Below are 17,364 nucleotides of genomic sequence, written 5' to 3' on the forward strand. Positions count from 1 at the left end.
ACTTGTGTTGTCGGTTTTCAACGGTCGGCTCTTTATCATTTGTCACCATGTCTGTCACGTTCTAACAAGTATGTACGTGTGAAAGTGACGGGCATAGTGACAAGTGATAAAATTGGAACCATGCTGCCACCGCAGGTGGTCTTCGAATCGAGCTAAACCAGTGAGACCGAGCGTCCATCATCATCATTACCTTATCGTATCCGATGTGAGGGTTGAGCGCGGTGACCAGCATGAGCGACTCGTGCATGATCTGGTTGATCTTGGCCTCGTTGGCCTTGATGCCCTTGGCGCAGCCGTTGTTGAAGGCCTGGCAGCCGTCACCTGCAAATAACATGTTATGTCTATAAGTCGACATTTATATTGTAAATACAATATAAATGTCACTTGAGAAGAAATGGAGAAAACGAACTCCACTATTTATTTTTTATTGCACAATACATGAAGGTACAAATCGCGGACTTAATGCCTTAAGGCATTCTCTGCCAGTCAACCAATTACTTTATTAACTATGAATTTATCAAATAAAGAATCGTCGAATTAAGAGGAAAGAGGACGGCCGCTTTTCCATACAAACGTAGTCCCCATTTTCCTCTATGGATATTGACGATATGGAAAATACTTTTATGTTATTTGATGTGTATTCATTTAATTTTTTTAGTTATTCTATAAATTAGGAGCGTAAAACAGATTTCATACACATTTTAAATGCTCCTAACTCTTATAACATCTCTCTATAGACATCTTCCCTGATACATAGAAAGGGGAAAAAAAAGAGTAGAAGCCCTCACTGGAGGACTCGCTCGTCACGTTATTAAGCATTCAACCAATCTGCTTATAGTCTGACTGATCGCAGATATAACTAGAGAAAAAAAAAACTCTTATAATAATTATAAATTCGAAGAAAAAGCAGGGGCATAGCTGTGGTTACTATACAACAAATTGTTATAAATATTTTCAAAAATGTTAATAGTCAGAGAGGAAAATGGGGACTACGTTTTTATGAAAAGGCTATTTCGCACGGGTCTTCCTCTTGAAAACTCGCGAAAAGTTTTTGAACGGGCTGTATCCAAGTGTTACTTAGTACAGGTATCAAAGTTTAAAGTTACACTTTCAAATTAAATCTGGACCCGCTGCACATTAATTATTGTTATTATTTTAGAGGTATAAATTGTTATTGGCATGAATATTTAATATTTTAATTTAATCTTCAGTAACTATTCATTTACTATATTATTAGTTTTTTTTAATACCTATTTATATTACTATATAAACCTATTTATTAATATTTATATGTCACTCCCCAAGGCCTTGGCAGAATAACAGCGTTGCAATTTGCCTCGTTTGCGAATAGCAACAATATGCTGAGACAGGGTCTTTTCCCTGCACACATTGCTGGACCCAAGTGTGTAATTTTCGGATTTTAATGTGCACATAATTTATATCTGTTGTTTTTTTGTTTTTGTTTTGTTATTCTTATCATTATCTTTCTATCTTATTTCTTTCATCTTCTTGTCCTGTGTATGTGTGCTTTATGGAATAAATGTCATTTCTTTCTTCTTTCTTTCTTTCAAAGTGAATTGAGGTAGATTTTCGAAGAGAACTTTGTAAGAAAGCATAGGCCAAAGGTTATGGGGCCATCGCTCGAAACGATGCCGCCATACCTTTGGCCTATGATCTAGTAGATGGCGCCACTTTTTGATATTCAACACATATCACTCAAAGAATAAGGATCAAAGTCAAATGGCGTTCTAAATGTTTTAATCATGTGTCGAAAGATGGCATTAAATTTACTGTGGCTACAAAATTTACTTTAACAATCCATCTCTATTTCAAATTCTCTTTAGTGTTACTTAGTACGGGTGGCACGCTTCCGTTAAGGTACGCAATAAAATTCAAAGTCCATCTAAGTTAACTTTGCACCGACTTTGACGTGACAAAACGAGGAAGTGCCATTATTATTATTAACGTCATATTTTTGTATTATTTATAGGGAGCGTGCATGAACTATAGGAGGCAGCACACGAGCCGTCAGATTTTTGGCGCGAGGCGTAAATGTGATGTTTTTTGTTCCGATGTACCCCACAACATGGCAGAACCTACTATGCACAAGAAAACACGTGACGTGTAAATGTACATGTTTATGGTTCCGATTCAGGCCACAAGATGGCAGACCCTCCAACGCGCACGGTCCCTATAGTGACACTGTGCTGCACGGAGTGACTCCGTCTGACTTTAGCTGCTCCTGCAGCGACGGCTGTGTGACGGCATAGTGACGGTTGGCGGTGGCGGAACGCGTGACGCTACATGAGCGAGCAGCTTCCACGTGTGTCACCGACGTCGCGCCGAGCATGTTCGCGTACTTTAACACTACTCATATATACTCGGTGCGATGGTCGTGACAGACGTTGGAGCTTGCTCATTTATGGATTATTATGTTAAAGTTTTTGGATAGTAATAATTATTGTATGCATTCCACAGTGCCTTAGTGTCTCACTGTAATACTGTGTAATCGGTATGAATAAAATAAAATGAAAATAGCCCAGTTTCATTGGTCGATAACTCGATGTCACGTTGGCCACGATCATGGGCTTGAACACGTTGAGCTCGAAGTGTCCGGTGGAGTGAGTGCAACATACCGAGCAGCCGGATGGAGCGCAGCACGTTGGCCACGATCATGGGCTTGAACACGTTGAGCTCGAAGTGTCCGGTGGAGTGAGTGCAACATACCGAGCAGCCGGATGGAGCGCAGCACGTTGGCCACGATCATGGGCTTGAACACGTTGAGCTCGAAGTGTCCGGTGGAGTGAGTGCAACATACCGAGCAGCCGGATGGAGCGCAGCACGTTGGCCACGATCATGGGCTTGAACACGTTGAGCTCGAAGTGTCCGGTGGCGTGAGTGCAACATACCGAGCAGCCGGATGGAGCGCAGCACGTTGGCCACGATCATGGGCTTGAACACGTTGAGCTCGAAGTGTCCGGTGGCGTGAGTGCAACATACCGAGCAGCCGGATGGAGCGCAGCACGTTGGCCACGATCATGGGCTTGAACACGTTGAGCTCGAAGTGTCCGGTGGCGTGAGTGCAACATACCGAGCAGCCGGATGGAGCGCAGCACGTTGGCCACGATCATGGGCTTGAACACGTTGAGCTCGAAGTGTCCGGTGGCGTGAGTGCAACATACCGAGCAGCCGGATGGAGCGCAGCACGTTGGCCACGATCATGGGCTTGAACACGTTGAGCTCGAAGTGTCCGGTGGCGTGAGTGCAACATACCGAGCAGCCGGATGGAGCGCAGCACGTTGGCCACGATCATGGGCTTGAACACGTTGAGCTCGAAGTGTCCGGTGGCGTGAGTGCAACATACCGAGCAGCCGGATGGAGCGCAGCACGTTGGCCACGATCATGGGCTTGAACACGTTGAGCTCGAAGTGTCCGGTGGCGTGAGTGCAACATACCGAGCAGCCGGATGGAGCGCAGCACGTTGGCCACGATCATGGGCTTGAACACGTTGAGCTCGAAGTGTCCGGTGGCGTGAGTGCAACATACCGAGCAGCCGGATGGAGCGCAGCACGTTGGCCACGATCATGGGCTTGAACACGTTGAGCTCGAAGTGTCCGGTGGCGTGAGTGCAACATACCGAGCAGCCGGATGGAGCGCAGCACGTTGGCCACGATCATGGGCTTGAACACGTTGAGCTCGAAGTGTCCGGTGGCGCCGCCCACAGTGCACGCCACGTGGTTGCCCATCACCTGCGCCGCCAGCATGGTCAGCGCCTCGCACTGCGTCGGGTTCACTTTGCCTGAAATGTTAACACTCTTGTGAGAACATTGTATTACAAAATAACAACTGTGACTGCTACATAATGAAAGGCATTAAAATACAAGAGTTGGTTTATGAAACAAAGACGAGTGTTTTAATGCCTAATTGTACTTTTACTCTTATAGAATACGACTATTAAATATACTAAGTAAAATGGACCTGGATCTTGAATCCGATATCTTCTAAATAACATGAGACTAATCATGATACAAATGAAATTTAGTGATGTTTTACAAAAAATGTACAGCAATGTACATTTAATCTAATCAATTTGATATTAGTTCTAAATGTTAATACAGCTTTGAAGTTTAAGAAGAAGAATCAACGATATTTACCCAATATTATTCTTGCAAACGAAGCATTAAAAAAAAAATTAACACTAAGGTAAAAAAGCCGTTATTATTTGCCTTTCACTATTATAAAATCACATTTATAAAAATTGTTATCAAACAAATCAAATTAAATACTTTTTTTTTTAAATCTCATACACAAATCACACTTTCTACAATATCGAAGTTTGACAGTGATTCAGGGACAAATCGTGCTGTCCCTTTCTAATGTATGGCACTATCCCTTTCGGCTATTTAGGGTTGTCAAAATTCTTGATTAGTTATCATTATCTTATTTTTGGCCGTGCACGCATAGGGAGGTCAAGTTGTGCCAACCCTAATAATTGATCGGAGCAATGCTGAGTTGAACGAAGCCGGGAATGCCCGAAGAGAGGAGTGTCGCCCCACTGTTGGATGTGAAGAGGATGTGGTAGTGAAAAAAAAAAAAGTCTTTTATCAATAATTTCAATTTACAAATAAAAAAGGTCCACGTTCTTATTATATTCCAGGCATATGGAGGGCCCAGGCTCATTCTCCGGCAACATGAGTTCTCCTAATCCACATCTGGGCTCAGAAGCTAGCAGTCGTATGTCGTTTCCGATCTTCATGAGAGAGATTAATGAGAGTTCGTGTAAGACGCCTGCGATTAATATGATGTTTGTTAACTGACTATGAATAGACCTTAATGCAAAAAAGTCTATCAAGGCTAGTGCTTCTGTTTATACCGAGCAAGATAACTGTGTGTCAGCTAGTAATGTTGTGCTACATAAGTTATATAGGTCACGATAGTTGACCTCTTACATACTAGGCATAATGGAGGGTCCAGGCTCATTCTCTAGCAGCATGAGCTCTAACCTACACCTGGACTCTAAAGCGAGCAGGCGTATGTCGTTGCCAATCTTCTTGATAGCCGGCAATATAGTTATGTCTGCTAGAAATTTAGTATAACTGGTCTCTGCTAAACTGAAAATTCCTTAACCCTATCATGTAGACGCAATGACTGTTGATTAGTTTAGAGTGATTTTGTTATAACGTACCAGGCATGATGGAAGAGCCAGGCTCGTTTTCCGGCAACATGAGCTCTCCAAGCCCGCATCTGGGCCCGGAGGCGAGCAGGCGTATGTCTTTTTTTTTTATGGATGATAGGCGTTTGACCACGATCACACCTGATGGTAATGTATGATGCGGTCTACGGTGGGGCACGCTTACCTATGAGATACCTATTTACTCTAGCCTTGAAGAGATTCAGATTGTACTCATGCGGAAACACAGACTCGGGCAGGGCATTCCACTCCTTGGCAGTTCGCATAAGGAATGTTGAAGCGAAACGCTTCGTGCGTATTTGTGGAATACCTACCATGAAGCGATGCCGAAGTGCCGATTGTCTGGTAGTCCGATGGTGAAATGGGGACGGAGGAATAAGGTTGTGCAATTCCTCAGCACACTCTCCGAAATGTATCCTATAAAAGATCGTTAGGCTGGCAATCTTGCGACGATGCTCCAGACTTTGAAGTCGAGCATTCGTCAGATCGTCGTCATTAATAATAAATCTCTTGGCCCTCCTCTCGACTGACTCGAGCGCTGGTTTTTGGCTGAACCATCCCACAGATGTGAACAGTATTCCACACACGATCGGACTTGTGCTTGGTAAAGGTCGAGCAGCTGCCTAGGTGTAAAATACTGCCTCACCTTGTTGAGGATGCCTAGCTTTTGCCGTATGATCTTCATGATAGCAGGCAATATAATGATGTCAGTTAGAAATTTTGAATAACTGGTCTCTGCTAAACTGAAAATTCCTTAACCCTATCATGTACACACAAGGACTGTTAATTATTTTTGTTATAACATACCAGGCATGATGGAAGAGCCAGGCTCATTCTCCGGCAACATGAGCTCGCCGAGCCCGCAGCGCGGCCCGGAGGCCAGCAGGCGCACGTCGTTGCCGATCTTCATGAGCGAGCAGGCGACGGTGTTGAGCGCGCCGTGCACCTCCACCATGGCGTCGTGCGACGCCAGCGCCTCGAACTTGTTCGGGGCCGTCTCGAAGGGGATGCCTGGAAACAACAAACAAGTGCCAACATGACACCTCTAGCTGCCCACCTTACAACAAATATTGGCGGTGAAATTTGAATTAACTCCTCGAGTCCCAGGCATACACAATTAGATAGTGTCAGAAACTTTTTGACTTTTATGAAATCGCGGGTGCGATATGGAGTCCGTGGAACGTGGAATCTGTGTGCTATTTTGTCATCAATGTATAACTGTTACTGGCCTTGTACTATGTAAAAATACTTATGTAAATTGTATATTTACGGCTAAAGTCTAGAATAACATTAAAATAAAATTAATAAAGTAGCAAATCGGACAATTGAACTCCGATTTTAGTGACACCTCGGGTAAACACGGCGTAACCACAGAACAGAAATCTACACCAGGCGATCATAAACAGTAAGAAACTTAATAGTAAGCGAGGCGATGCAGTTTCAGGGGTCTTAGTTTGCCAGCCAAAAAACGAGCTTGATTTTTTTCATTTACAATTGGATTTTGACTGTTGTATGAGCTTCAAATCTTCTAGTCGTTTGCTCCAAAAGTACCAGGCGATCATAAACAGTGTAGAGTTTGAAGCGATTTCCGCGGTACATTTCTCGGCGAAGCCTGATGTGGGTTATGAGGCCCGTGCTTACCGCAATACCGTCGAGAGCAAAGTATTATGTCCTAGACACTAGAATTATATATCGTTTTAGTATAAAATTGATACAAAAACAGGATTGAGTAGTAAATTGGTCAATCGAGTAATTTTTTTAATACCTAGAACATATTATCCACTGAACGCAAGTACCAGGCAACCATAAATAGCGAAGAGCTTACCAGTGAGCGAAGCGATCTCCGCGGCACATTTCTAGGCGAAGCCTATGCGGGTGTTGAGCCCCGTGCCGCCGAGCGCCAAGTAGTGCAGGCGGGGGAGGATAACCTATTTATTATGTCCTAGATACTAGAATGATCTATTATTACTATTATTAGCATATATTTCATACGAAAGCATGATTGAATAGTAAATTGGTCAAACGAGCTACCTTTTTAATACCTAGAACATAATATCTTAGCTTAAAAAATTGTGGCTTTCCGATACTTTGGTTACGACTTCCTAATTATTTGGAGTACTTCTACTTTTTTAATTTCCTTTACTTTTCTGGTTCGAATTCATATTTATTTATATTATATATTGAATATTTATTTATTTTTATTTATATATATATGTATGCATTATTTTATGTTTATTTTTCTATCTATGTATATTTGTATCAATGTGTATTCAAAACGTGCATTTCATTAATTTCAGTGATTGTACACTTTTGTTTGTGTTTGTCATTCATTCATCGTTACTTCTGTTTTACTCATTTCCTCAAAGGTTAACTGGAAGAGATCCCATACAGGGATAAGTTCGCCTTTGTTGTATTTAATTTACTCTGTAACTGTGTTTTTCGTGTTTTTATTTCTATGTACAATAAAGTATATACATACATACATACATACAATATCCACAGAACGCAAGTACCAGGCAACCATAAATAGCGAAGAGCTTACCAGTGAGCGAAGCGATCTCCGCGGCACATTTCTAGGCGAAGCCTATGCGGGTGTTGAGCCCCGTGCCGCCGAGAGCCAAGTAGTGCAGGCGGGGGAGGATAACCTATTTATTATGTCCTAGATACTAGAATGATCTATTATTACTATTATTAGCATATATTTCATACGAAAGCATGATTGAATAGTAAATTGGTCAAACGAGCTACCTTTTTAATACCTAGAACATAATATCCACAGAACGCAAGTACCAGGCAACCATAAATAGCGAAGAGCTTACCAGTGAGTGAAGCGATCTCCGCGGCACATTTCTCGGCGAAGCCTATGCGCGTGTTGAGCCCCGTGCCGCCGAGCGCCAAGTAGTGCAGGCGGGGGAGGATAACCTATTTATTATGTCCTAGATACTAGAATGATCTATTATTACTATTATTAGCATATATTTCATACGAAAGCATGATTGAATAGTAAATTGGTCAAACGAGCTACCTTTTTAATACCTAGAAAATAATATCCACAGAACGCAAGTACCAGGCAACCATAAATAGCGAAGAGCTTACCAGTGAGTGAAGCGATCTCCGCGGCACATTTCTCGGCGAAGCCTATGCGCGTGTTGAGCCCCGTGCCGCCGAGCGCCAAGTAGTGCAGGCGGGGGAGGATAACCTATTTATTATGTCCTAGATACTAGAATGATCTATTATTACTATTATTAGCATATATTTCATACGAAAGCATGATTGAATAGTAAATTGGTCAAACGAGCTACCTTTTTATTATTATTTATTTATTATTTTTTATTGTTCGGAGAACCAACAGCTATAGATTGTACAATAGTTATATATATAGATAACAAAGAGCCAATTATAGGTTCCCACCGGTAGCAACAGGTTAACAGATAATTGGTGGTTAGCACTAGATTTTTTTTTTTTTTTTACAACGTGTTACCACTAATATTTTTAAATATTAATACTTATTATATTATATACTGAACAAAGAAACCAAAACTTATTAGTAATCTTAATACGTTAATCGATACAATAATATGCCAACACATACGACTCGCTCACTCAAGTAATTTGTCTGTTAGAATCCGTCTTATAGTTGTGATGTTGCTATTAAAAACGTCTATATCCCGCTCCTTCGTTAGTTCATTTAGACTTTTACCAGCTCGTAGTAGAAAGCTATTCTTTCTGTAATTACGTGATGAAAAAGGAATTGAGAGGGGAGGGAAGTATCTTTTAGACCTAGATGGAGTATTGAAGGAGAGCTTAGCGAGCAATTCAGGACAATCAATGTTACCATTTAAAATATTAAGTATATAAGTAATATCTGCAATCTGTCGACGTTTATGTAGTGGGATAAGGTGATGTTTTTTACAAATATTCTCATAATTGGATGAATTATAAGGAGTTTTCATTTTAAAGCAGAGGTCTTTTACAAACTTTTTCTGTATACGTTCTATTCTGTTAATGTAAATATTATAACTGGGGTTCCAAATTTGAGACGCATATTCAAGTTTACTTCTGACATATGTACAATAAAGAACTTTTATAGTTTTAATTTGGGTAAAATGTAAAGAACTACGCATTATGAATCCCAAAGTCTTGGTAGCACCAGTTACTATATTATCTATATGAGTATCAAATAAAAGCTTTGAATCATGGGTGACTCCCAGGTCCTTCATACATGACACAGATTTAAGCACATGATCATTTAGCTTGTACGAAGTTGGAATTGAACTTTGTTGTCTAGTGAAGGTTAAAGTAAAGCATTTAGATACATTTAGATCTAATTTATTGGTCTGGCAATATGCAACAAGACGTGTAAGGTCATCTTGTAAAAGAGCAGAGTCATCCAATGAATTAATTTTGGTAAAAATTTTCATGTCGTCAGCGAAACATAGCAATTTGGAAGTGTGGAAACAATCACTGATGTCATTGACAAATATATTGAAAAGCAAAGGCCCCAGCAACGATCCTTGAGGAACGCCACTGGGAACAGTTACCCAGCCAGACACATAGTTGTTAATGACAACAGCTTGCGACCTATTGTCAATATAAGACGTGAACCAGCGCAACAGATCACCGTGAATACCCATATTACTTAACTTGAGGATTAGCAATTTATGGTCAATTTTATCGAACGCTTTACTATAGTCTGTGTAAACTACATCTACTTGACTACCTTCAGACATGACTTTAGTTACATAATCATTAAGGAGTATCAAATTTGAAACGGTAGACTTACATCGCAGGAAACCATGTTGGAAAGGACTAAAATAATTCTTAATTGCCGCATATACTTGAGTATAAACTAGTTTTTCAAGTACTTTAGCAAGTATACAGAGTTTTGAGATTGGCCTATAATTAGTTACTTCCGTTTTTGGGCCTTTCTTATGAACGGGTGTAATGTAGGCTGATTTCCATATGGAAGGGACGTTACATTCAGCAAATGAGCGCTTGAATAGTAGAGATATTGGAATCACAATTGTATTCGCGCAATTAATCAGAAAGAGGGCCGGCATATCATCAGGTCCAGCTGATTTGGACGGATCCAATTTTAACAGTAACTTTATAAGAGCATCTGAGTTAACTTCTATATTACTTATATGTGAGATAGAACCACCCACAGAGTCAACCGGCACCGCTTGATCAATACTAGGCGCAGAAAATGTTGTATAGAAATAGTTAGAGAAAGCCTCACATATATCAGCGGCCGTATTGACCAATCTTTCGTCATACTTTAAACAACTCGGTACACCATGTGAGCTAGAACGCGACTTAATGTAGGACCAAAACTGCTTCGGGTCTCTAACGATATTATTTTCGAGGCGTCGAACATATGTTGCAAAACATGACTGTTCAAGTTTTTTGACCCTGTCCCTTTGAAAATTAAAAGAGATTAAATCTGATATATTACCATATGTACGGAATTTTCTTAGATATTTAGATTTCTCTTTGATAGCTTTTTTTTAGCGCGGGCGAATACCACTTAGGAAAACTATCAGTATGACATATTTTACTAGGGATATATTTAAATCGCAGTTTTTTAAATGTGGAATAAAAAAAGCTAACCGACTCCTCTAATGAGCGTCGCGAGAATTCATCCTCCCAATTAATCAAGGTCAACTCGTTGTTAATGGAACTATAGTCACCTTTATTGTAAAAATATTTTATGCGAGGAGCGGGTTTTAAACTACTTATTTTTGCAAATTGAATCGAAACTAATATAGCTTTATGATATGGATCAATCGGTACTAAAGGGTCCGAACACTCACTAACATGTACTACATCATTGGACAAGACAAGGTCTAATAACTTACCATACTGGTTACGGACATCGTTATATTGATTTAAGTTTAGCGTGTTTAACTCATCAATTAAACTACACTCATCGTTAGTTTTATAATTCGAGGGAATCAAAGTAGAATGCTGATGTGTCCATATAATATTGCTCATATTAAAATCGCCTATTATTAAATACTTGTCATCACACCCACGTAATACCGCTTCACCTAGGCTGTTGAGGAAATTAGATAATTGCTGTGAGAAGGTATTACCATTATTTTGTTTACATAAGTATAAAACACATAGGTGCAGTTTAATTGATGTGTTTTGATGGCCCTTAATAGTCAAGGTCACCCATAGATCCTCGGCTGTTGATTGATAGGTAGGTTGCGGAATGACTGCCAGCTCCCTGCGAGTAGCTATAATAACGCCACCTCCTCGATTTTGGCCAGTTACAAGCGGATCACGGTCTCGCCGCCAAACGACATATCGATCATCAAATAACTCCGTGTCCAATACTCCATCTAGTAGCCACGTCTCTGTTAGTAAAATTATGTCATAAGATGAAATGTTTAAGTTACGATAAAATAAAGAAGTTTTGGAACGGAGTCCCCTCACGTTTTGGTAATAAATTGTAGGATAAATACCTCCCTCGTTATTATTTAAAGCCATTTACGAGTGCAATATACGCAATAATAAAATATCAACAAATTAACCGAGCTAGGTAAACAGTGAATTAACTTAAATAAGCGTATTAGGTAAAATAACTTCATTTGCAACTGGAAATAAATGTAACGCAAAGTAGAAATCGTAAGAGGACATAAGCGGTTTCTAGTAAGTGCGAAAGAGCGAGTAATTAAGCATAACTTAAAAGGTCGATGATAGACGAAGACAAATATAGTTAAGTGAGCATGCCCTGAGCGGCGCATCTGGAATGCGTATAGCGATAAGCCGTGCACCCGATAACAATAAATAGCTGGACCGGCCGGGCCGGGCCATGCAGTGATACTCAAACTTTGGCATACATGGCCGAAATTATTGTTAGCACAGGTTGACACAACTTTAGCGAACAGAGAACACTTTAAAGACAAAAAGAAAACTAAGATCCAAATTAAAGTAATCTGTTTAAATCACTTTCGTTGTTAATGACGTAAACTTTCGAGTTGTCATCCTTGCGTACGTGAATCTTCGCAAATTTCACCCACACATATTTATAGTTCTTGGATTTCAATTCGGTTTTCGTTTTTGTTAGCAGCATTTTATAATCAGGTGTTAGATGATCATTTACAAAGATCTTGTTATGACAATCCTTGAATCCGAGTTCTTCCGCTGATATAGTCTTCCTCAGTCTCGCCGAAGCAATGAAGTTTTCTTTAATATATCGATTAACGAAACTAACGATGATGGATTTTTCTTTAGAATTGTGAACAGGAATCCGGGATATGTAATTAATACTGTTGGTTTGTATCGGGAACCCAACTATCTCGCCGATGTGTTTCATGATGGTGAAGAGGTTCTCATTATTCTTGAGTGGGACACCTTTAACTTCTAAATTTTTTAGACGGTACCATTGGTCACGATTTGTGATCTCACTCTTAAGCTGAGCTAACTGTTGGCTAAGTGAATTAATTTTGACATTATTTGCTTCGAGATCGGGTATTTTCTTCTCAACTTCGTCTAAACGCAAAGTGCATTTAGTCAAATTAGCACTATTTGATTCGCAAGAATTTTTTACCTCAGCCAGCTCCAATTTTATATCTTTTACGTCTTTCACTAGACCTGGGAGACACGCAAGGTGAACCTCCATTTGATTCAGCTTCACCATAATGGAATCAAGATCAGTAGCCTTGGAAGTTGTAGGTGTTGGCTTTTTGCATTTTAGGCACTTCCACGCCGCTTTTCGACTAGCGCTGGGTTTTCTGTATTCTTGCTCAGTTTGGTTAGCACAGCAATATCCTATATTATTTTCGCAAGATCCACAGCGAATAGCGTCACTAACATCGTCACCACACAAAGCACACTGCATGATAGAAATATTTGTAAACAAAAATGAAACTTTGAGAAACACTGGCTAGTAAGACAAGTTCCGTAGGCTAATAAGTGGACACGTGCGACGTAGGCGAGCGAGCGCACCAGACTCTTTTAATACCTAGAAAATAATATCCACAGAACGCAAGTACCAGGCAACCATAAATAGCGAAGAGCTTACCAGTGAGTGAAGCGATCTCCGCGGCACATTTCTCGGCGAAGCCTATGCGCGTGTTGAGCCCCGTGCCGCCGAGCGCCAAGTAGTGCAGGCGGGGGAGGATAACCTATTTATTATGTCCTAGATACTAGAATGATCTATTATTACTATTATTAGCATATATTTCATACGAAAGCATGATTGAATAGTAAATTGGTCAAACGAGCTACCTTTTTAATACCTAGAAAATAATATCCACAGAACGCAAGTACCAGGCAACCATAAATAGCGAAGAGCTTACCAGTGAGTGAAGCGATCTCCGCGGCACATTTCTCGGCGAAGCCTATGCGCGTGTTGAGCCCCGTGCCGCCGAGCGCCAAGTAGTGCAGGCGGGGGAGGATAACCTATTTATTATGTCCTAGATACTAGAATGATCTATTATTACTATTATTAGCATATATTTCATACGAAAGCATGATTGAATAGTAAATTGGTCAAACGAGCTACCTTTTTAATACCTAGAAAATAATATCCACAGAACGCAAGTACCAGGCAACCATAAATAGCGAAGAGCTTACCAGTGAGTGAAGCGATCTCCGCGGCACATTTCTCGGCGAAGCCTATGCGCGTGTTGAGCCCCGTGCCGCCGAGCGCCAAGTAGTGCAGGCGGGGGAGGATAACCTATTTATTATGTCCTAGATACTAGAATGATCTATTATTACTATTATTAGCATATATTTCATACGAAAGCATGATTGAATAGTAAATTGGTCAAACGAGCTACCTTTTTAATACCTAGAAAATAATATCCACAGAACGCAAGTACCAGGCAACCATAAATAGCGAAGAGCTTACCAGTGAGTGAAGCGATCTCCGCGGCACATTTCTCGGCGAAGCCTATGCGCGTGTTGAGCCCCGTGCCGCCGAGCGCCAAGTAGTGCAGGCGGGGGAGGATAACCTATTTATTATGTCCTAGATACTAGAATGATCTATTATTACTATTATTAGCATATATTTCATACGAAAGCATGATTGAATAGTAAATTGGTCAAACGAGCTACCTTTTTAATACCTAGAAAATAATATCCACAGAACGCAAGTACCAGGCAACCATAAATAGCGAAGAGCTTACCAGTGAGTGAAGCGATCTCCGCGGCACATTTCTCGGCGAAGCCTATGCGCGTGTTGAGCCCCGTGCCGCCGAGCGCCAAGTAGTGCAGGCGGGGGAGGATAACCTATTTATTATGTCCTAGATACTAGAATGATCTATTATTACTATTATTAGCATATATTTCATACGAAAGCATGATTGAATAGTAAATTGGTCAAACGAGCTACCTTTTTAATACCTAGAAAATAATATCCACAGAACGCAAGTACCAGGCAACCATAAATAGCGAAGAGCTTACCAGTGAGTGAAGCGATCTCCGCGGCACATTTCTCGGCGAAGCCTATGCGCGTGTTGAGCCCCGTGCCGCCGAGCGCCAAGTAGTGCAGGCGGGGGAGGATAACCTATTTATTATGTCCTAGATACTAGAATGATCTATTATTACTATTATTAGCATATATTTCATACGAAAGCATGATTGAATAGTAAATTGGTCAAACGAGCTACCTTTTTAATACCTAGAAAATAATATCCACAGAACGCAAGTACCAGGCAACCATAAATAGCGAAGAGCTTACCAGTGAGTGAAGCGATCTCCGCGGCACATTTCTCGGCGAAGCCTATGCGCGTGTTGAGCCCCGTGCCGCCGAGCGCCAAGTAGTGCAGGCGGGGGAGGATAACCTATTTATTATGTCCTAGATACTAGAATGATCTATTATTACTATTATTAGCATATATTTCATACGAAAGCATGATTGAATAGTAAATTGGTCAAACGAGCTACCTTTTTAATACCTAGAAAATAATATCCACAGAACGCAAGTACCAGGCAACCATAAATAGCGAAGAGCTTACCAGTGAGTGAAGCGATCTCCGCGGCACATTTCTCGGCGAAGCCTATGCGCGTGTTGAGCCCCGTGCCGCCGAGCGCCAAGTAGTGCAGGCGGGGGAGGATAACCTATTTATTATGTCCTAGATACTAGAATGATCTATTATTACTATTATTAGCATATATTTCATACGAAAGCATGATTGAATAGTAAATTGGTCAAACGAGCTACCTTTTTAATACCTAGAAAATAATATCCACAGAACGCAAGTACCAGGCAACCATAAATAGCGAAGAGCTTACCAGTGAGTGAAGCGATCTCCGCGGCACATTTCTCGGCGAAGCCTATGCGCGTGTTGAGCCCCGTGCCGACGGCCGTGCCGCCGAGCGCCAGGTAGTGCAGGCGGGGGAGCGTGGCGCACACGCGCTCGATGCCGTACGTGAGCTGCGCCTCGTACGCGCTGAACTCCTGCCCCAGCGTTAGAGGCACGGCGTCCATTAAGTGGGTTCTGGAAGTTAACAATAAATTATTATCAACAAGCTATTTTTTTTAAATATAGAAAATCCGAAATGTTTGTAGAAAATTTTTGAAGTGAAAACTTCTTTAGAGGCGCTGTGCACTTTTTGTGATGGAGAAAAAATGTTAAACTCGCGACAGGTCCCGTGACCGATAGATTTGACCGATTGAAATTTCGTAAGACGGACACGTGACCTGATCGAATAACTGTTACAATGTCACTGAAGCCAGTAGTTAAATTTTTAATGTAATACACATTGTCATGTTTGTGTACGATAGCGCAATAAATGAATATTGTATTTAACCACATAAATGATAGTACTTTTATACTGATAATTAAAGCATTCGTGCAAAATTATTCTCTAACCATTCCAAAATATCAAATATGCACAACATTAATATTCAAGTTTTCACTTCTGCCGGCACTCCCGGATAGCAATTCGTTGTTTTTTTTTAAAGAATAGTAGGAGAATAGAGGAGGAGCCTCATTCTCGCAACTTGGCCTTCGGCCTCGCGTGCTTGGGCGATCCAATGGGACGCTCCGGGCCTTCGGCCCTACGCAAACTCATGGATATATGTATTCTTCCGATCCTCACCTACGGTGCTCAGACTTGAAGTTTGACTAATGCTCAAAAGTTTTCGCTCAAGGTTTGCCAGAGAGCGATGGAGCGCAGTATTCTTGGTGTCAAACTGACTGACAGAATCAGAAATCTTGCCCTCCAAACTAAAGTAACCCACTTGGACCTGACAGCCGCTAAGCTTAAATGGGACTGGGCTGAACATATCTGCCGTATGCCAAACGACTTGTGGGCCAAGCATACTACCGAGTGGACACCAAACATAGAGCGGCGTCACGGCAGACCTCGAAGGAGATGGCGGCATCATCTTGACGTCTTTCAGAAAAATTGGTCTAATATTGCCATAGACCGAGACGCGTGGAAGAGAGGGAGGCTGTTTCACAGCAGTGGAACACAACAGGCTAACAAGACAAGAGGGTCAAAATGCAATCCCAATGCATTCAAAGTTCCCAAATCCTTCGTGGAGAACGGGCTGTGAAACTCACCTGCCAATCTTTATGATCTTGCTGAACTCCTTAGACTTGGCGGCCATGGTGTCCCTCAGCGCGACCAGGCCCGGCATGAGCCTGTCCCGCAGCTCCATGGCCACGGCTATGTGCATGGCCGTGGGGTAGGTGTCGTTGGAGCTCTGCGACTTGTTGACGTGGTCGTTGGGGTGCACGGGGTTCTTGGAGCCGAGCTGGCCGCCGAGGATCTGGATGGCGCGGTTGGAGATCACCTGGAGATTGTAGAGTGTGGCTTAATTTTCAAACACGCACAAAGATAACAAGCGACAAGCAGTCTGACTGTCAGGACTGTTGCATTTCAAACGTAGACAGAATCGTAGTCTTGAAGTTGGTAGAAAAGAAAGGGATGAGTATAGTTTTTTTTGTTGTTACTGATTGAAAAGTTGTGTTTGCCAGACTATATTATCCGATAGATATGTTTGCCGACTGTGGAGGCACCTGGTGGCTTTGACTGAGTGACCTGTATGTTTTTAGTTTATTTTAGGTTAATTAGTAAATAATACTGTTAGCGCTGTGGCAACACCGCTAGTTTTGTCTACAACCAATGATTGATGGAGATGCGGCTCCAATCTGCCAACATAGACGACGGAACGGCGGCCAACCAGAGAGCGCGATGCCAGCGCCGGA

The 17,364-nt window shown here is 41.5% G+C and overlaps 1 protein-coding gene across 4 annotated transcripts in view; it reads right to left on the minus strand.

Annotated features, from left to right (window-relative positions):
* Positions 1-17,364, minus strand: part of LOC133525574 (fumarate hydratase, mitochondrial-like) — a 56,823-nt gene that overhangs the window by 7,238 nt on the left and 32,221 nt on the right. For 2 of the 4 annotated variants that reach the window (XM_061861877.1, XM_061861879.1), the window contains exons 5-9: positions 16,717-16,949; positions 15,440-15,645; positions 5,999-6,202; positions 3,638-3,799; positions 191-321 (exon numbers count right to left, since the gene is read on the minus strand). In XM_061861877.1, coding sequence (XP_061717861.1) covers positions 191-321; positions 3,638-3,799; positions 5,999-6,202; positions 15,440-15,645; positions 16,717-16,949 — 936 coding nt within the window. The remainder of the gene's footprint in view (positions 1-190; positions 322-3,637; positions 3,800-5,998; positions 6,203-15,439; positions 15,646-16,716; positions 16,950-17,364) is intronic. The other 2 variants (XM_061861880.1, XM_061861878.1) reach the window with 2 other exon arrangements.

Source organism: Cydia pomonella, chromosome 15 (assembly GCF_033807575.1).
Source record: "Cydia pomonella isolate Wapato2018A chromosome 15, ilCydPomo1, whole genome shotgun sequence".
Taxonomy (NCBI): Eukaryota; Metazoa; Arthropoda; class Insecta; order Lepidoptera; family Tortricidae; genus Cydia; species Cydia pomonella.